Below are 20,693 nucleotides of genomic sequence, written 5' to 3'. Positions count from 1 at the left end.
CATCGATATGATCTGAAATTTATGAGACTTGGACATGTCAAAAAGTCCTTTTTATGAATCTTCTTGAAGATGAAGCACTTTTGGAAAAACAGTAAAACAGTAACTGAGTGACAAGACTTAAAAGGTACAGGTAAACACCTGATCCCAATGTAACTGACAAAAAACTTGGTTATAATAACTAGAATTATGAGTAACATTTTATCAGGACACACCAGACTTTGAGAAATTCCGTATAATTTTTAAAAATTTACTGGAGTATATTTGATTTATAATGTTGTGTTTCATATAATTTTAAGAATATAAAAACATTTGCCCATACCGTATAACCTGATAAGGCTTAACATTCATTTGACAATGCTTCCCATGTAATTTAACATACTGAAGTATCCTAGTTCATTTAATCTCTGAGATGCCTTAGGGTTCTTCCGAAGCATCCTAAAGTTAGCTGGAAGTCAAAAGAACTTCAGTTAGAATTTGATATTTGGAACGTTTGTCAAAAATATTAAAAAGTTTCAAAACACCTGGTCAAATAAGATCATAGGTCATTGTGAAACAATACCCATTCACCTAGCCAAAGTGACAATAAAAGATCTCAAAGGCAAATATAGAAAGTTACAGTCAGATCCCTCAGAAAGGCAAAAAAACTCACAATCTGTTATTGAAAGCAGCTTAGCATTGTAAGAAAACTTTGTTTTGCCAGCAGAGAGAGAAAACCAAAAAACCAAACTCCAGTCTTGCATCAACCTATTCTTTTTTTTTTTAAGAATCTTAAAAAAACATTTATTGATATCTCTTTGTAAGTGAATCAGGTGGGTGTAAAGCGGCATAAACACAGCAGTGAAAATCAGATACCCCATTATAAAAATAAATTACAAAAAAAAAGACAGTGAAAGAGAAATTTTTACAAAATTCGTTCAGGGGCTGTGATGCAACCTGGATTGACCACATCTAGACCCACAGCTGGATGAGACATAAGGCTGGGCAATCTTGGGGCTGAGAGGATTGGTGAGGTTGGGTGAGCAAATGCAGACCCTTTAAAGTAATACTGCGTGGTACCCATTCCAAGGGTCCCAAATCTCCAGGTTCAAGGAAATCTTCTTATAGCTACAACATGCATGGGAAACCCAGACGATGGTACACCGTGTGACTGGGAAAGGTTTCTAAAACGCACCTCATTTTTCATCTCCTGGTGCGCGGGTTTGCCATTCCAGCCGCTTTACTAACAATCTCCCCACTTGGAGAATCAGCACCTTTAACCTCCTGTTTCATACAGTTTGCAATTTGTCCGGAGGATGAATAGGAAGTGGGGGAACCAATGAGAGACTAGCTCTAGCTGTTTGGACAGGCACATGTCATTCTAATTTCCAATCAGGAAGAAGAATTAACCAAAGGATCAGCCTGCCCCGCCCCACCCCCGAACCAGAATAGGGCCTGAAGCAATCCTGCGGTTTTGCGGCCAGCTCCTAAATAAGCGAGTTGAAAAATGGAGCTCAGGGGCACTGCAATTCATAAACCTGCAGAGTTATAAATGATAACTATCGTCCAAAAATACATTGAGGTAAGGCAACGAAGAGGATTTGAAAGCCATGCAGAATTGCAGGAAACAGTTTTCAAGAGGTAGATTGGACTCGCCTTTAAAGCACATGAAAAGCGGCATTCATCAGACCTTAATGCAAACATGGAACCCTTTGATCCAATTGCCCTACCAAAGCACCTTGGTGCAGGGGGCATGACTGCTATCCATAGCCACATCCAACACACACACACACACACCCCACCCCTAATTTCAGCTTCTTTTAAATATTGGAACATCGAATTTGTGAGGCAGATTATTACAGTAATATCTTCCAATTTGTTTATGCCTCCCTGAATCCATTTGAATAATTCCCTACCATCCTTCTCACTAATTAATTAATTTTTATTTTTAGTTTTTTAAACCATTTTTTAAATTGAAGTATAGTTAATTTACAATTTTATTTTATTTTATTTTATTTTGCGGTACGCGGGCCTCTCACTGTTGTGGCCTCTCCCGTTGGGGAGCGCAGGCTCAGCGGCCATGGCTCCCGGGACCAGCCGCTCCGCGGCATGTGGGATCTTCCCGGACTGGGGCACGAACCTGTGTTCCCTGCATCGGCAGGCGGGCTCCCAACCACTGCGCTACCAGGGAAGCCCTTCCCTTATTTTTTAAACATTTGAAAAGAAGGTTTCTCCTAGAAAACTTACCTAATTTACATTTAATTTACTCAAATGTCTCATCAAGTTGTTTTTCTTGTTGACAAATTTTATAACAATATGAACTGACTTTCAGTAACCCTAGATGCAATAAAAGTATTATACGTAATACTGATGACTCTAAAGACATGTATATATTAAACCAACATGCTTAAGCTAGATTTAATATCAAATATCAATTTAATAATGTTTCCCAGATCACATGAACCTGAAATTTAACTAGTTTTTTATATTTCTGAGAATTTAAATAAGCACATAATTTTTTTTAGGTCAGTTAAATGGAACTTGTCCACAAACCAATCTTGTCAATGCCATTTGGAGATAGACACATATTTATTATGTACACATAGACATACATGTGTCTATATAGACACAGATGTAAAAGTTTTCTCAGGGATCACAGATGATTAAAGTTTCTGAGAGCCCAGGTAGATCATTTTCATCTCGAAGGTATTAGCTAACCTCTACTAACTGTGCACACACAAACTAGTTTTGGAATGTCAGAAGAGCCCCATCTTAGCCATTTTCAGGGTGAGATTTCCTTCAGTTTGTAAGTAGCCAATTCGGTTTAAATCAATAACAGTAATAGTAATACATATCACTCACGCACATTCACATGCTTCCCTTCCAGATGAACTTGAATCAGCGTTCAGGTTACCAAGACTCCCTTAAAGAGGGTTAAAACCAGGAAGAGAGAACAGGATTGGGACTCGTGTACCAAGACACTCATGCTCACACCCAAAATAAAAGCCAAACCAGTTCCAAAAGGCTCACTTAGATACGACATAGCACAAAAGCCTATACATAAGGAATTTCACCCCATTTCACTTCCCTTTTATAAAACAGTTCTAGTTGAAAGATGCTGTTATAATTTAGAGGGCCATTGTTGTCCAGATCCCAAGGCGTACTGAGGCCAGGCAGTGTTACGATGAAATATCATTTTCTTTCATTCATGGGAGCAAAGCTGATCTCCCAGTTCTGAAAAATGTACTCTAGGGGACTGCAAGATGGACCAGAGCTGTGCTCATCCGTAGTTATTCATGGCTGGTGGTGTCAAATACCAAGCAAAGAGCAAACCAATGCAATGCAGAACAATCTCAGGGTCACAGTTCCCTAGCCCCAGAAAGGGAGAGAGCCAGCCAATGCCCTATCAGAGGTGAAGCCAAATGACCAAGCCTAGTCCCCTAGTCCCTTTATCTTAGGGAATTGTGTCAAGCTCGATTTCTGACTTGTTACATGTGATTTTTTTTTTACATGAACATGAAAGGAAGATTTCTTTGCTGTAGGCGAAGCCAGTGCAATAGGGAAGAATAACCATGGTGTCAGTATGAGCTCCATTACCAGAGATATCTCAACCAGCCAATGCAAGTACTGACTGATACACAGATATAAAAAACAAATACGGTCGCAGAGACAAGAGATCAGATAAGGTATATTTCAAAATTGCTTTCCCACTCCCAGATGGAGGCCTCCAAACAGATTCGTCTGACTCCCAAAAGAGAATCAGATTGACTCACAATGAACCCAGAGTGGCTCACTTCCTGAAAGGGAGTGAACCTAGACGGAGCCGGTAGAATTCCTAGCTCACGCATGCTGGAGAGACTCAGCCCAAACCGATACCTAAGGTGGGCCGTAGGTCAGAATGTTTCTTGGTTCTAACCAGTCCTGTGCCGAAAGGGCTGGCATCCGGCATCGCCAGGGAGCGTCCCTCCAAGTTCCTCTGAGTGAAATGAGCTCTGGTGGCTGTTGGGGACTCAGGGAAGAAGGCTGCCCTCGGCCAGGGTCGACCTGTCCTCGGGCACAGTCTCTTGGTTGGCTCATCAAAACTGGTGAAACCTAATTCGTGTGCCTGATACACAGTGAGGCCGAACAAACTGAAACTTCAGCGTTTGGAGCAAAGAAAGGTTTATTGCAAGGGCCAAGCAGGAACAGGCAGGTCAAGCTGTAATGGGTTTTCAGGGAAGAGTTTTTTAAGGCAAATTTGAGGGGAGAGCTGCAGGGTGTGTAGTTTTCTTCTGATTGGTTGGTGGTGAGGTACCCCGGTGGTGTTAACTGGATTCTCAGTCATCAGTCTTCTGGTTGTAAGTACTTGTGCTCAGCCTGAAGTTACCAGCCTCCACGGGGGTGGGGGCCATAGTTCCTGTCGAAGATCCCAGAGTTATGTATCAGATTGTTAGGTGTAGGGATACAGAAAGGTTTTGTACCTGGGAGGGCCCGCAGGGCCCTGCTCAGTTTCAACACCCCCCACCCCCAACTTCTTTGATACTCCTCAGGCTTGAGGGGAACAGGTGTGGGACAAGAAAGGGAATAAAGTTTTGGATAGAGAGGTTAATCATAAAGTTGGCAGAGGAATTCGGCTTTAGGGGGACTCGCTTTCATTGGTACTTTTCAGAAGACGAAAGTCAAATAGCCTGCAAACTTATGAAAAGCTGCTTACCCCTATTGGTGGCGTGAAGTTCTTGTGAAAAGTTAGCAAGGGACTCGACAAAATAAAACAACGGGGACAACATCCAGTACTGGGAAGGCTGCAAGGACACAGGTGCTTTATGGAGCAAGAATTGCCTTCAGAATTAAAAAGTAAAGTACACATGCCTTTTGTTCTGGCAACCCAATGTTTGGGCATCCAGGCAACCGTCATCTATACAAGGAGGTTTGTTATGACTGTGTTTGTAGAGACCAAGACTTGACGATGGTAAGAATATATAGCATTTTTAGTGGTATGTCAATATTTTTTAAAAACCATCATCACCTGGAATGGTGTTAGGTGAAAGTTGCCAAGTTCAGAACGATGTGTGTGATCCTAGTTATACAAATGAGAACAAGCATTTGTGTTTATGTGCGGGTGAATGCACAAGACTGAGCACAAGGGAAAACTGAACATATCAAACAAGACTGATATGTAGTTGGAGGCGGCTGAGGTGTTAGTGCCTTCTAGATCTTTGCATGGTTGCACTTGATGCAGTAAATGAAACGAGTTATGTAACAACCGGACAGAAAGATCCAGTTTCTTCAAGAATTGTGGTTTTGAGGATATGTGTAAGAACATTTATAGGAAAAGATCTGGAATAGTTTATCTTAGGGAACTGTGGCAAGCTCGATTTCTGACTTGTTACTTGTGATTTTTTTTTTTTATACACGAACATGTTTTTTGTTAAGTAGAAAAATGAAAAGACAAGGAGAATAACTCCTTTCTTGTTCAGGAATTTGCCTACAGCTAGGTGGGTCCCTAGCTCATAGCTTCAGTACTCCAAAGATACGGCAAACCCCAAACTTATTTCCTGTATTTACTGTAAAGGGTCTGTATGAGAATTCCAGCTTCTACCTGCTATACTCTGCTTGTTAATAACTCTGTGATTGTGAGAGCTGGCATTTATCACATGGCTTTATTACCATCAGTACTTGAGGTATTAGAGGTAAGATGCAAAAAATAAATCAATAGACAAGAAAGTCATTCAGTGCTTAGTATAAAAGAAAAACTAAAAGTAGAAGAAAATACACGTAGTAGGAGAGGCAGTATAGATTAGAGTTAAAAGTGTGAACTTGGTTTTCAGATCTAGGTGTGCTTCTTGGCTCCGTTTCTTATTGGGTGCCTTTGAGCAGGCTTTGTGACCTCTCTCGTTTGTGTCTCTATTTGTAAAATGGGGATGATAATAGTACCTGCAAGGAGTTGTAGAGCATGCAGTAGGTCCTGAATTTTAGCTCTTAGCAGGTATGGGTGGAAGTCATTTTTGCTTGTGCGGCAGGGTGCTGTGGCCCTCAGCCCCCGCATGCCGTCTCCCCTTTCCTTTTACAAGTGTTTAACTACTTCCATATGTGTTGGCTCACCTGCATCTGTTCCTGTTCTCTCTGGAAGGTTCTAATAGAAGACTGTATTCCAGTACTGAAGAGGTACGCCAAAGAAGGGAGAGAGTTTGATTATGTGATTAATGATTTGACAGCTGTTCCAATCTCCACATCTCCGGAAGAAGGTAGATTCTGTTTTTTCTTTTTAACCAAGATAATGCTCATGGAAACGTTTTTCTTGGCGCCATGTGAGAATGAAAGGATCTTAAGAGATTGTCTAGAAAAGTTCCTTCATTTATTAAAGGTAGTTAAACTGAGGCCAGAGGTGGAAGGATGGCTAGATTTGGCTTTGGTCAAATCCTGTTTTGCCATTAAATGAGAAAAATTAATTCAGTTGTTTGAAATAAGCATGAAATAAAATGACTCATAGTTATACCATTGAGACACTAGCTTGTTGGATAACTTACTTTTACATACTGTGATTTTTTTTAACCTGTACTGGGACAATATGGTGACGTTTCTAAGCTACACCAGAGACAGTTCCCCTTCTCAGACCACCACTCGAAATTACTGCTAGCTTAGGATTTCGGTGTTCATGTTTTTTCTATTACCTTGTCTTCCTGCTGAGTTTCCAGACTCGGGTCACCACCTGATGACCCTTGCTGACCCTCACCCTTGCAGTTTCTCTCTTGAGATGTTGCTGCTTTCCCCGTTACTTAAAGCTGTTGTCTTTCAGATTTCAACCACTGCCTTTGTGTCAAATCTTTATGGGTATGGTGAGAACACTGCTACGTACATGCACATTTGCTTTTGATCTTGCTTGTGTATGCGTGTATGTGCACGTGTGTCCAAGACACAAAATATGTGACAGTATGCTGTCATTCACGAATAAGCCCTCGAATATTGGGTCTTAAGAAGCTCATGGCTATTTCTTATATTGTTGAATATTAATGTGAATGTTTGACTTTAGATGTTGTTTCTGATGCACGTAAACTCATATTTAGAAAACTTAATTTTTTTCTTACATCCAGATTCCACATGGGAGTTTATCAGACTGATTCTTGACCTCTCAATGAAAGTATTGAAACAGGATGGGAAATATTTTACACAGGTATAGACTTACTTAAGTGTTTTTTTCCCAAAACTCTCAAATTTTATGTTTTGTGCTTCACACAGCCAGAATACTTAAGGAGACATTAACATAAAGACTAATGGTAGCACTAACTATTTAGTTACTTGTAAAATTAAGACTAAATGAAGGTTAAAAGGGAGTGCGTATAGTATGTAATGGCTGTATGCTCTGACAATGTAGGGATAATACAACTATTAAGAATAGTGGTGAGGTGAGTGGGGGAGACTGGGACAAGTATATGCAAAAATCTTTTGTATATTTTCAGTAATCATGTTGGTGGTGATGGTATTAGTATTGTTATTGAGGTTGTTATATTTGTAATGTGGCATAAAGCAATCGAGCAATTATGCAATATTTTAATTCTATCATCCCCAACATTGTCAATATGGAAGGAAGTAGTTGAAGATGTAGTAGAGAAGTGGATAAATAAAACCGTATTGTACTGAAAAAAATTTCAAGGACAGACCAGTATAATTGGATTATGTTCTCAAGCAGTAAGTTTGTAAATAGCTGACCTGTCATTTTTAGGGAATTAATGAGTTCTGTTGTGTCCTGTTACCACAACCTTCTGATTTATTAAACTTGGGCTTTGGATGTAGTATAAGCTGTTGTCACCAGATGGAGACACAGACTGTGATTCCACCCCCCACCCCCAAACTCTAGGGCAGGGGTCCCCAACTCCCGGGCCATGGGCCAGTACCGGCCTGTGGCCTGTTAGGAATCGGGCCGCACAGCAGGAGGGGAGCGGCGAGTGAGCCAGCGAAGCTTCATCTGCCGCTCCCCACGGCTCGCATTACCGCCTGAACCATCCCCCCACCTTCCGTGGAAAAACTGTCTTCCACAAAACTGGTCCCTGGTGCCAAAAAGGTTGGGGACCGCTGCTCTAGGAAATTCTTAGTGGAAAAGCCATCAGCATAATTTCATAAACTGCTTTGGCTGTAGTATGAGTTACTGCCACTAGATGGAGACACAGACCGTGGTTTTTTTCCCCTCATCCTCTAGGAGATTCTTAGTGGAAAAGCCATCTACATAATTTCATAAACTGCTCTGGCTGTAGTATGAGCTGCTGCCACCAGGTGGAAGCAAATTGTATTTTCCTCATTTTCTAGAGGATTCTTAATTTTAAAAGGTTTGAAGTTAGTATTTCTTGATATGTAAAAAATACAAAAAAAAAACAAAAAAAACAAAACAAAACAAAAAAAATACATATATATATAACCTACTAAAGTCCTTAACTTTTCGAAAATGACAGCAAAAGCAGCTAATTGATGATCCGTCTTTTTACTTGGTACAGAAATCCCTTGATTCATAAGCAGAAGATAAACAGTATTGTACTCGGGTCCCTGTAATTAATTCTTCAGCATTTTCAGGAGAATTCCACCTCCCCCCCAACTTTTTTAAAGCATTGTTATAGTTAAATGTCAAGAACTACTAGAAAGTTCTTAACTTTATTCTCCCAAGGAGGCATTTTTAAGCAGACCCCAGACAGTTTACGGGATCTGAGATTCATAGTGCCGAAAACAGCTTGGCAACTTAAGAGACACCTTGAATTAGTTTCCATCCCATCCTATTTTCTTCCTCCTCCCCCTGCACGGGCAATTAATCCTGGACCTTGCACTTGGTGAAAGTGTTAGCAAGCTTCAAGGGAACAGACAACTGTCGACGAATGGACTTTTTTTTACCCTGATCCTTAAAAATGATTTTAAAACACATTGTAGAATTGACTTTTTAAAAGCCATGAGTCCAGGGGTCTGTAAACCACGGGCCAGATCTCATCTACTGCTAGGTTTTGCAGTTTTCTTGGCACACAGTCACGCCCATTCATTACAGAGCGTCCATGGCTGCTTTTGCTATAGCGGCAGCTTGGAGCACTTTTGGTGAAAACTATATGATCTGCAAAGCCTAAAATATTTTCTGTCTGGCCCTTTACAGGAACCCTGTAAAGGGTTCTGACCCCTGCTTTACAGGAACTCTACAATGAAACCTGCTCAAACCAAGTGGTCTTATTCTTATAAAAACAACCCGAATTCAGTGAGTTGGGCTTTTCATAAATGGATATTTCTTAAGCAGAGCATATATTGATAGAATTTGGTTCTTTTTATGTTTCTGCAAATAGAAGTCTCATGGAGCTTAAGTTGGGGAGAATGTGAGGCCCTGACATCTTTAATCAAAAGTGACTGAAAACAATTTGGATCTACTGCAAACCAGTCAGTTTATAGTAGAGAATAGGTACCGTTAGGAAGAAAGCACGAGTGTTTTCTTTTGTTGTATTTACCTGGTACGCTGCTTCCTTGGGGAACTGCTTTCTCAGTATGGACAACTAATAGAAAGGCTTACTTGACAGATCATCCCCGCCCATTCCTAAATACTGATGATTCAGGCTTTGATAACCTGGCCTTTGCCAGCCAACTTTTACTAAAAATCACCTTAAATACTTAAGGCTGTGCTGGTTTCTAAGAATTGTCCAAAAGATGTATTAGGACATCCTTCCCACCCCCGCATTCATTATAGTTGGAAACTCAAGGCGATCTCTTTTTATGATTCCCAGGAATCCCACAGTATGTTGGGTGGTTGAATGTGTCGTATGAACCAAGGGGGCATAGGCCTTTGAAGAAGCAGGAGTCAAGAGCTGCAGTGTGGTTTGACTCAGTATGTACTGATGTCATTCCCACAGTGTAATACTTTCAAAAACTACCACGTGGCATGCTCAGGAGATACCTTTAATTCACACCCATCCCCCTTCCCTGAGCCTGTAGCTTAGAAATGGAGTAAGGTTAAAGATGGGACAAAATGTTGTTTGGCTTGTTAACTTGGTGACTGACAAAAGCTAAATGTTCCTGCCTAAAACTGCTTGCATCACAATGGCAAGTTCATGATGTCACTAGTGTCACTGTGGCTGGTTGAAGACAGCCTTGTCTGTGGGCCGCAGAGCTGGAGAAGGCGTCCTGGAATGTGTGGGGATTCATCGATCCACCGCTGGCAGGCTAGGGGAATTTGAATCCAGGGAAGAATTGCTTTTGTGGGACTAGGAGGCAGGTTCCCCCCACCCCCCATTATAAAAAAAACTGTAGGTTATTTCAAAGTACAAAAATATGTGTGTGATATTCATATCAGTTATGATACAAAGATATTAACTTCCCCGTCCCCCCGCAGTCATGGATGTTACCAGTACGCTTGACTCGTCTGCATTCCTCCCTAATCCCCTCCCGCCTTCTGGAAGTAACCCATTTTTAGTGTGATTTTTTTGTTTCAGTTACTCTTGTGCTTTCTTTATAGATGTTTTACACACGTGTGATCTGCTAAATCATCATATTGTTTTTGCTTGCTTTTGAACTAGATAAAAATGGTGTCCTTAAGGAGGTATTCTTCCAGACTTTTTTTTTTAGTTGCGGCATGTGGGATCTTTTCAGTTGAGGCATGCGAACTCTTAGTTGCGGCACGCATGTGGGATCAAGTTCCCTGACCAGGGATCGAACCCGGGCACCCTGCTTTGGGAGCACGGAGTCTTAGCCACTGGACCACCAGGGAAGTCCAGACTTTTTTATATTACAGAAATCACACAAGCTGTGTAAAAGATACAAACAGAACTAAAATCTATAAAGTAATAAAGCAAGTGTCACCCACAGCTAACATGAGGCAAGGAGAAACTTCTTTGCCATTAGATTGTTATTATGCATCCTCCATGTGTCGTAAGAAAAGAACAGTGTAGTTCCATTTAAATACATAGAAAAGTGAAATGTATCACATTACTTTTTTTGGGTAGGTATCTGTGGGTTTTTTTTTTTTCTTTTTTAAACTGCTTTTTGACAATTTTGGGGAAGCATAAATTGAAACTATCCTATTTCTTTACCACATTCTTTGTAAGGAGGACTTCCCATATACCCTCTGTAAAGAGAGAGCGTGGTGTCATTTTTAAGATGGCAAGGAAAACCTTGAACTGTGAACCTTGGTGGCATTTCCACTCTATAGCTTCCCCGGTAGTGAGGTGTTCTAAAAACAACCGGGCAGTGTTTTCTATTTGTGAATCTTAAATTACACATGTGGTATTTATGTACTCTCATGGTGAACTTGATGTTGAAACCAAATTATATGCTGGCCAAGGGCACTTTGGCCAGTTCCCACTGCAGGACCCTAGATGATGGGTTACTAAACAGGCTGGCACTGAAGGATGACGATGTGCTGAGCGAATGTGCTACGTTAAAACCGCCCAGGCCAGCCCTTGGAATAGTTCTGTCTACCCACTTGCCCGTAACTGACTGGTTCTTTGGTTTTGAAAGCCATCCTCAGGAACGCTTATATCACAGGCTGCTTTATTATATGTGAATAGTTTTCATCTTACATTATACTTGGCTATTTTGAGGCAAATTGATAGCAAAGTTCTTATGAAGGAATGTGATCAGCACATATATTCAGTTGTCTTCCAAATGTTAAGAGCTTCAGAGGTTGGGACTTCCCTGGTGGCACAGTGGTTAAAACTCCACGCTCCCAATGCGGGGGGCCCGGGTTTGATCCCTGGTCAGGGAACTAGATCCCACATGCATGCCGCAACTAAGAGTTCGCATGCTGCAACTAAGGAGCCTGTAAGCTGCAACTAAGGAGCCAGCAAACTGCAACTAAAGAGCCCTCAAGCCGCAACTAAGGAGCCCACCAGCCACAACCGAGGAGTACATGTGCTGCAACTAAGGTGCTGGTGACCTGCAAATAAGGAGCCTGCTGGCCACAACTAAGGAGTACATGTGCCACAACTAAGGAGCACGCCTGCCGCAACCAAGACCTGCGTAACCAAATAAAATAAATAAATAAATACATAAGAATTTTAGAGGTTAAGAGGAAATAGTTGGTATTAAATATCCATCTTGTTTTCTAAATCCATTATGAAAAGCCCTTGGGGGAAAATTGTGCTCAAATGATAAACCCTACCCCAGATCTACTGAATGAAAATCTTCATTTTAATAAGGCCCCCTATGATTCATACATACATTAAAGATTGAGAATCACTGCTGTAGAATTATGCCGGTACTGTATGCATTCAGCAGCTCTCCTGTGTCTTGGCCAGCATTTCTGATTCTCTTCACCTTTTTTTTTTTAATGGTCCTAGAGTGGCTGCTGCAGCTCCACATATCCTATCTAAGTTGGAGGCTGGAAGAAAGTTGAAGGAGCTGGGTCACTGTATTTATCCTTGATTGTCCAGAATCAAATATCACTTATATGTGGAATCTAAAAATTAATACAGGGCTTCCCTGGTGGCGCAGTGGTTGAGAGTCCGCCTGCCGATGCAGGGGACACAGGTTCGTGCCCCCATCTGGGAGGATCCCACATGCCACGGAGCGGCTGGGCCCATGAGCCATGGCCACTGAGCCTGCGCGTCTGAAGCCTGTGCTCCGCAACGGGAGAGGCCGCAACAGTGAGAGGCCCGCGTACCACAAAAAAAACCATACAAATGAATCTATATACAAAACAGAAACAGACTCACAGACATAGAAAACAAACTTATAGTTACCAAAGGGGAAAAGGGAGGAGGAGGGATAAATTAGGAGTTTGGGATTAATAGATACAAACTACTATATATAAAATAGATAAACAAGGACCTACTGTATAGCACAGGGAACTGTATTCAGTATCTTGTAATAACCTATAATGGAAAATAACCTGAAAAGATATATAGATATCTATCTATTTATATAATATATAATAACATATATAGTATATATAACTGAATCACTTTGCTGTACAGCTGAAACTAACACAATATTGTAAATCAGCTATACTTCAAGAGTTTAAAAAAAGAACACATTTCAAAAAATAAATCTTTCCCAGCAGACTTCCACTATATTTCATTGAGCACTCCTACCTGCTCGGGAGACAGAAAAGGGGTGGCTTTTTAAAAAAGGGAGAAAAATTAGAACAATGAAGTCAAGAGAAAATGTTTGATAAAGAGTAGAACTGGGGAATATCCTTAGTGTATACATCCTGAATAGACTTTTGTTCTCCTATTGAAATAAATAAAATAAATCACAGATTTTGGGGGAAAGCACAGAGGTGTGAATATAGTTCTGTGTCAACATCTTAGACTCTTAAGAGGGTTGTAGTTTCTGGAAGCCAAGAACATTATCTTTTTGATACTTCATTCTCAACACAGTGGTGACTGTTTTGAATGGGTTATGTGTATGAATCTTTGCTAATTGCATGGTGTTGATACAATGACTGTGTCACTAATGAGAAATTGGTCTCACTGGTTTCTGTTGCTTCATACTCGAATAATTTGAAATGGGTTGGTAAATGAGGTAGAAGGATAATGAGCTAATGGATCTATAAATAGAACTCAGTGCAATTTGTGAAAGTACAGAAACCTTACCTCATTTTCAGAGCTGAACTTTTATCTAAAGCTGGAATTGCTCATTTATTAGAGACCTTCAAATGAGTGGGACGTTCAGTAGGACTTAAGAATCCTATTGTTTGCTTTTCTCTCTTTGATTTAGGGAAACTGTGTCCATTTGACTGAAGCCCTGTCACTCTATGAAGAACAGCTGGGGCACCTGTATTGTCCTGTGGAATTCTCGAAGGAGATCGTCTGTGTCCCTTCATACTTGGAATTGTATCCTTTGACCACATTGTGTTGCCAAATCAGAACCTCTATGTAAATATCATGCCTGTTTAACATTTTAAAGAAACTGAATTAGTTGTATAGTACATGTAAGGCCCTGGTTCTCCGCCCCCCCAGCCCCTCAGATGCTGGGGTGTGGCCTGACACAGCTTCTCAGGTGGTTTTAATGGTCTGGCACCACTGGTTCTCACAGGCAGTCCCCAGACCTGTGGCATCCCCTGGGAACTAGTTTCTCGAGCCCTGCCCCAGCCTGCTGCCCAGTCAGAAACACTGGAGGGTGGGGCCCGGTGGCCTGTCTTGACCAGCCTGCCAGGAGATTGATGTGCACTTTAAAGCTTCAGAAGCCCCAGTCTAGACACCGTCCCAGCTGGAGCAGGCTGACTGAAGAAGCTCATTGTCCTTTTATGTTAAAATTACCCTACTTCAATATTAGTTTCTACACTTCACTTGATTCTGATTTGCAGTAGAGATAGAGCTAAAAATGATAGTGGGTATCATAAAGTTAATGTTGATGTTCCCCATTAGTTCCACGTAGTAAAGTCAGTCCAGGGAAATAAGAAAAGAACCCAGAGAAATGCCAAATGAAAGCATTGTCATTGGAAATTTATAGTGCATTTCTTCCTCCTACAAACCGGACTGTGTTCTGTAGACCAAAGCTACCATACCGGAGGTGGCAGGGTCTAGCTTCCTGTGCGAGCAGGTTTCATGGCTGCCTGCTAGCCTGAGCTCTGTGACCGTGACAGCCTCCCAGGGAGGAGGGGCCGCCAGGTTCCTCCTGGCCTGTGGAGAGCTTTGACACCTCTCCCTGGCGAACAGGTGAGCATGTTCATCAGGGTTCCTCTCCAGAGCATTTGTTATAGCCAGAGCATTTGTTATAGCCAGCTCTTCTTTTTTTTTTTTTTTTCCCCAGCTCTTCTTTATACATTGAAAGACTTTAGAAAGCAGCTGATGACACCTGGAGAAAAGGCTTTCGCCCTCTGGCTCCCCTCTGGTTCCTCTTTCCTCTCCATCCTTCCACCTTTCTCACCCTTCTCTTCCTAGCTCCCTCTTCTCCCACCTCCCTCCTTTCTCTCTTCCTCCCATCTCCCCCACCCCACTTCTCACCTCCCTCTTGTCTTTGTCTCTCCTCTCTTGTTAATTCCCCAAAACAGTTTAGAGTCCTTGGAAGCAGAAGTGTTACCTGAGAGGATATTTGTGTCCCTTTAATCTTTTCTTTGCTCACCTGCTGCCCTCCCTCCCCACCCCGCGACGGCACAGGTGGTGGGCATCCTGGCTGCAAAGTGCCCTTGTTTAAGAGGCCTTCATTCTCATTACCACAGTGCTGTAAGCTCTGAAGCTTTCATCCATCTTCCAGTTTGTAGGCCAGCAGACAAATTTGAAGTGATGCCTGTTTTTCCTTGAATTACCTGTTCTTATTCCTTGACTCCTTGTGCAGGTGGGTATTTTACACTGTTTGGAAGAAAGCTAAACCTTGAAAATCAGTTTCCCCTAATCATGTGTGCTGCAAATAGCCTTCCTGACCTTCATATGCTGTACATGACATCGAAAGGAGTCAGGCAATTAGTTGTGAATTCCTTCAAGTTTCCTTTTTTTAATTATTTTTTAATTTAAAAATCAAATGGAAAATGTATATTTTGGTGAACTAGGGTGTTATTTTTTTGAAGGATGATCAGACAGCACAGTGAAGGCTGCTAAATGCACTGAACCTCTAGAATGTGATTTTTGATTTTGTTTTTGTTTTTCTGTGTGGGCTTTTGTTTCTGTTTTGGTAGGCTTCGAATTTGATTGTTTGGAAGAATGAACACCATTGTTTTCTTCTGGAGGGAAGCTCTTGACGGGAGTTTCTTTTCCCCCCAAATTGACGTAGGTATTAAAATTTGGTGCTTATAAGGAAAGACTTTAAAAACTGAATAGCAATGCTTTCGATTAAAATTACAAATGAGAAATTTCATGTGTCTGTTGTTTTATTTCAGCCAGGTCTTCTCTTTCTCGCTTCTGATCTCACAGAACAAAGATGTCTCCTTGGTCTTTTTTTAGTTCTGTTATATCACTCGGTGCCATTTATCTCTTTCTAATAGGATGGCCTTAGGGCCTTTTTTGAACAGCAGTAATGACTTCATTTACCACCGTGGTAAATGACACACAACCTATTACATTCACCAGTTCTTCATTATAAAATTGACCTAAGGATAGGAAAAGATTTGGCCTTACTGTAAAGTTGAAAGTCAGAAGCTTCTTTCTATTCCAACTCTTATTGGTGTATTAGATGTGAAAATAAAGACCATTTTGGAATGCTGCTGTGAAGTTTTCTGAGTTTTTTGATGCATAGATAGATGACAGTTGTGGAGAGGCCCACAGCTGCAAGAGCAGCTTAAACTCACCTGAGGAAGTACGTGTAACAGCTTGGTAGTGTACCTGTGGGTCACAATCCACATCAAAGGTGAGGTTATATTGACCTGGACTGTTGGACATCACTGGGTTGTCCTGTTTGGCTTTTTTTTTTTCAAACTTTAATTTTTAAAATTTATTTTTGGCTGTGTTGGCTCTCTGTTGCTGCCTACGGGCTTTCTCTAGTTGCGGCAAGCGGGGGTACTCTTCGTTGCGGCACACGGGCTTCTCATTGCAGTGGCTTCTGTCGTTGCGGAGCACGGCCTCTAGGCGTGCGGGCTTCAGTAGTTGGGGCACACGGGCTCAGTAGTTGTGGCACACGGGCCCTAGAGCACGTGGGCTTCAGTAGTGCGGTGTGTGGGCTCAGTAGTTGCGGTGCATGGGCTCTAGGGCACATGGGCTTCAGTAGTTGTGGCTCGCGGGCTCTAGAGCACAGGCTCAGAAGTTGTGGCTCGCGGGCTCTAGAGCACAGGCTCAGAAATTGTGGTGCAAGGCCTTAGTTACTCTGCGGCATGTGGGATCTTCCTGGACCAGGGATCGAACCCGTGTCGCATGCATTGGCAGGCGGATTCTTAACCACTGCACCACCAGGGAAGTCCCCCTGTTTTCTTTTTTTTTTTTTTTGCGGTACGCGAGCCTCTCACTGTTGTGGCCTCTCCCTTTGCGGAGCACAGGCTCCGGACGCGCAGGCCCAGTGGCCATGGTTCACGGGCCCAGCCGCTCCGTGGCATGTGGGATCTTCCCGGACCGGGGCACGAACCCGTGTCCCCTGCATCGGCAGGTGGACTCTCAACCACTGTGCCACCAGGGAAGCCCCCCCTGTTGTTTTTTTAAAAGGTTTTATGCTTTATCAGTGGAGTTCATTTACAATGAATTTGCAGTAGGCAAAGCATTAAAAATGAAATATCCAGTGTGTGTTTTGAGACAGAATAAGTGTCAACCGAGAACATTCTTCCTCCTGAGATAGGTTCATGGTATGAAACAGATATTCTTTAAAAATGAATATATGTCCACTTTTTCTTTTTTGTTCGATTGGCGTGGGGGAAAAATAATAAAGGAGTTAGACTCACGTGGGAACTAGATTGGCTTTCAGCAAATATTTTTCTTGTGATAGAGGTTAAAAACAGCATTGGTAGATAGACACTAAGAATCCTACTCAAGCCCCGCCCTCCGGCTCTATGCTTTCAAAGTCTCTGTGTACTGTGTAAGATTAAAAATGATGATACTACTACTGTTAGAACACAGTTTGGGGTAAATAGAATTAGAGGGTTTTCTTTTTTAAATTAATTTTTATTTATGGCTACGTTGGGTCTTTGTTGCTGCGCATGGGCTTTCTCGAGTTGCGGCGAGCAGGGGCTACTCTTCGTTGTGGTGCACGGGCTTCTCATTGCGGTGGCTTCTGTCGTAGAGCACGGGCTCTAGGCGCACAGGCTTCAGTAGTTGTGGCTCGCGGTCTCTAGAGGACAGGCTTAGTAGTTGTGGCACACGGGCTTAGTTGCTCCGAGGCATGTGGAATCTTCCCGGACCAGGGATCGAACATGTGTCGCCTGCATTGGAAGGCGGATTCTTTACCACTGCACCACGAGGGAAGTCCCAGGGTTTTCTTTTTTTTTCCATTTCAGAAAAGAAAGCAAGTGTATCTGCTGTCTAGCTATGGTATTGTTAATATGTGGCATCACTTTGTACTTGAAGACTAGCTTGAGGCTGAGGCTAAATCTGCTGATGAATTTCATGACACACAGGTGGGTCCTGCCAAGAGCTGAGAGTTAGGAATGAGATGGATCAGGTTGGGCCAGGCCACTGAAGACACATTCAGGAGAGACTAAGGGATGTGGTATGGGAGGAAGAAGGGAATGGGAAGAAATTTTTTATTCTGGGTGATAATGGTGAACTCCGAGCACAATCATTCTTTTCTAGTAGAGAAAGGATGCCTGGTTTTTTTGAACATCTTTGTAACTGTTAAAAGAAAAGCGTGCAAACTGAACTCGATAGCTAAAAACAACCTCTACTTTTGCTGCATTTTAAGGAAATAATATCCAAGCACTGTTACTTTAATGGGTGTGGTGTTATTTACCGTTGTAGTCTCCTTTATATTCTAAAGTAGAATATACTGTAATATATAGTTGCTTTTGAATTAAAGACAAGACAAATGTGGCTGTAGTTTAAATTCTAGTCAACACATCAACAGATGTCAAGAACTTGTTTATTAAAAAAGTAATGCCCTCTCCTGAAAATGTGATTGGATATTTTCAAAATTTGATTAATGGTGATCCACCTGGGCTGGAGGAAGGCTGGGTTGACAGTGTTGCTACCAAGCAAAGGGAAAATGTGCCGCTCCTTCCTGTGCAGTTGACTAGACACCTTCTTGCTTAACTACAGCTGACATAAGAGTTTACATTTGTCTCAGCAGATTGATCAGTTTTATTCTGTTCCCATGACTTCTGGGATAGGGTGGAGGGTGAAGGGTGTGGGTGTGGGTGTGTGTGGGTGAGGGTGAGAGTGAAGGTTGTGTGTGTGTGATGTATCGTTGGCCTGTACCCAAGACTCCAGAGCAGTATTATTCGAAGTGTGGTGCTTCAACCAGCTTTGTGTTCTAAGCACATTGTTTTGTTTGCTTCAGCTGAAGTGTTTTGTTCCCAGCAAGACTTCGTCAGTGAACGAAGCATTATGTTGGTCTCCACCGCAGGGCACGCTCCTTACCCAGTCTTGGAACAGCACTGTGAGTAGCACTGTTCTCGAGGCCAGCTTGGCAGCATTATTTGATTTGAGCTGCTACGTGGCCTTGAAATAACACTTAACAACCTTCTGTATCACCCTGTTGCTGAGTGTCTTTGTACCACATAATCTCTTACGGTGCTGTGCTTTGGGTTAATACACAACTTTCCTTTACATTCTCTTGCTTTATTTATTTATTTATTTATTTGGCTGCGTTGGGTCTTCGTTTCTGCGCGAGGGCTTTCTCTGGTTGCGGCTAGCCGGGGCCACTCTTCATTGCAGTGCGCGGGCCTCTCACTGTCGCGGCCTCTCCTGTTGCGGAGCACAGGCTCCAGATGTGCAGGCTCAGTAGTGTGGCTCATGGGCCCAGTTGCTCCGCGGCATGTGGGATCTTTCCAGACCGGGGCTCAAACCCGTGTCCCCTGCGTCGGCAGGCGGATTCTCAACCACTGCGCCACCAGGGAAGCCCTCTCTTGCTTTTAAAATAGCTTTGTGGGGGCTTCCCTGGTGGCGCAGTGGTTGAGAGTCCGCCTGCCGATGCAGGGGACACGGGTTCGTGCCCCGGTCCGGGAGGATCCCGCATGCCGCAGAGCGGCTGGGCCCGTGAGCCATGGCCGCCGAGGCTGCGCATCCGGAGCCTGTGCTCTGCAGCGGGAGAGGCCCGCGTACCGCAAAAACAACAAAAAAAATAGCTTTGTGAATTATGATTATCACTGAGTAGGCCAACAGTCAAAATTTGAAATATGCCCAAGGGTCCTGTGGCTAGTAGCAGTCTGAATTTAGGTTCCAGCCTTCTGAATTTGCTGTCGGAAAGCTCACACCAGGGGTTCTTTCTCAACCTTTTTGGTACCGTGAACTCTGGGTACCTGGTGAAACCTGTGAGCCCCTCCTCATAAGCATGTTTTCTAATACATAAAGTAGATATGATTACAAGGAGACAGGTTACAATGTTTTTCAAAGACGTCTGATTTAATATTTGTGCTTTAATAACTTGTTACATAGCTGGATCTAGTTGTGGGTCAAATATTGTAATTTTGAAGCATAATGAGCATAAGTAGAAAATCTGCAGCAACTGAAAGGTGCTAAGAACGCATCTGACTTCTGTTGTTGACAAAGTCATAGGTACTGTCCATGCTAACATGGATTGTGACCTATGCTCATGCCTAAAGGACATGCTAGATTTCAGTTAGACGTTAGTGAAAATAAAGATAGAAAGGTTTTCCCATCCAAGTTCAGAGCCACAAAGAATTCCGTCCATAGATGCCAGCTTAAGAACCCCTGACCCACAGTTTTTGCTTCCACTGTTGCATTGTATTTAGGTGGTGGGGAAGGGTAGCTGCGTCCCGTCGCCCTGCTGTCACAACGTCAAATCAATACTGGCAGATCAGTTCTCCTCGGCCAGAACCATTTAAAATCTCAGTTACCTAGTGCAGTCATTCCACTGATTTCTGCTTTACTCATTATTTCAAAAATGAGAAGAACATGGGAAGAAACAGCCCAGTGCTTTTGGAAGGCTATTTGAATACTCTTGGATGTGATTTCCCTGGGAAATCAGGTGATTAATGTGACTGGACAGGTATGCTTATCTCCTGTATCTAGAGGTCCCAGTGACGGTTCATTAACTCAGACCACATCTCGGGGCAATGACCAGTCAAACGGTGGTCACTTCAATGAGTGATTCCTTTCAGATGAATGGGTCCCTCTTTGGGCAGCTTTGCAGGGAACGTAACAGGATAAATGAGTCAGGGGTTCTCCCGGGTAAAGTAAGCTTAACAAGCCAGATCTGTTTTGATAGCCCTCCAATATCCAGAGAGAGGACTTGGGGGGGGTTCCCCACCC

The 20,693-nt window shown here is 42.6% G+C and overlaps 1 protein-coding gene across 1 annotated transcript in view; it reads left to right on the top strand.

Moving 5' to 3' along the window:
* The window catches only part of SMS (spermine synthase), a 35,501-nt gene extending 19,804 nt beyond the window's left edge, over nucleotides 1–15,697 (top strand). Inside the window, exons 7-10 of the mRNA XM_024739456.1 lie at nucleotides 6,086–6,200; nucleotides 7,047–7,126; nucleotides 13,627–13,742; nucleotides 15,187–15,697. Of these exons, the coding sequence (XP_024595224.1) occupies nucleotides 6,086–6,200; nucleotides 7,047–7,126; nucleotides 13,627–13,742; nucleotides 15,187–15,226 (351 nt within the window). The 3' untranslated portion in view covers nucleotides 15,227–15,697. The remainder of the gene's footprint in view (nucleotides 1–6,085; nucleotides 6,201–7,046; nucleotides 7,127–13,626; nucleotides 13,743–15,186) is intronic.
* The last annotated feature ends 4,996 nt before the right edge of the window (nucleotides 15,698–20,693 follow it).

This window comes from Neophocaena asiaeorientalis, unplaced genomic scaffold (assembly GCF_003031525.2).
Source record: "Neophocaena asiaeorientalis asiaeorientalis breed wild unplaced genomic scaffold, Neophocaena_asiaeorientalis_V1.1 scaffold194, whole genome shotgun sequence".
In the NCBI taxonomy this organism is placed as follows: Eukaryota; Metazoa; Chordata; class Mammalia; order Artiodactyla; family Phocoenidae; genus Neophocaena; species Neophocaena asiaeorientalis.
Note: the sequence above shows the minus strand (reverse complement) of the source record. Positions and strands in the feature narration are given on the sequence as shown.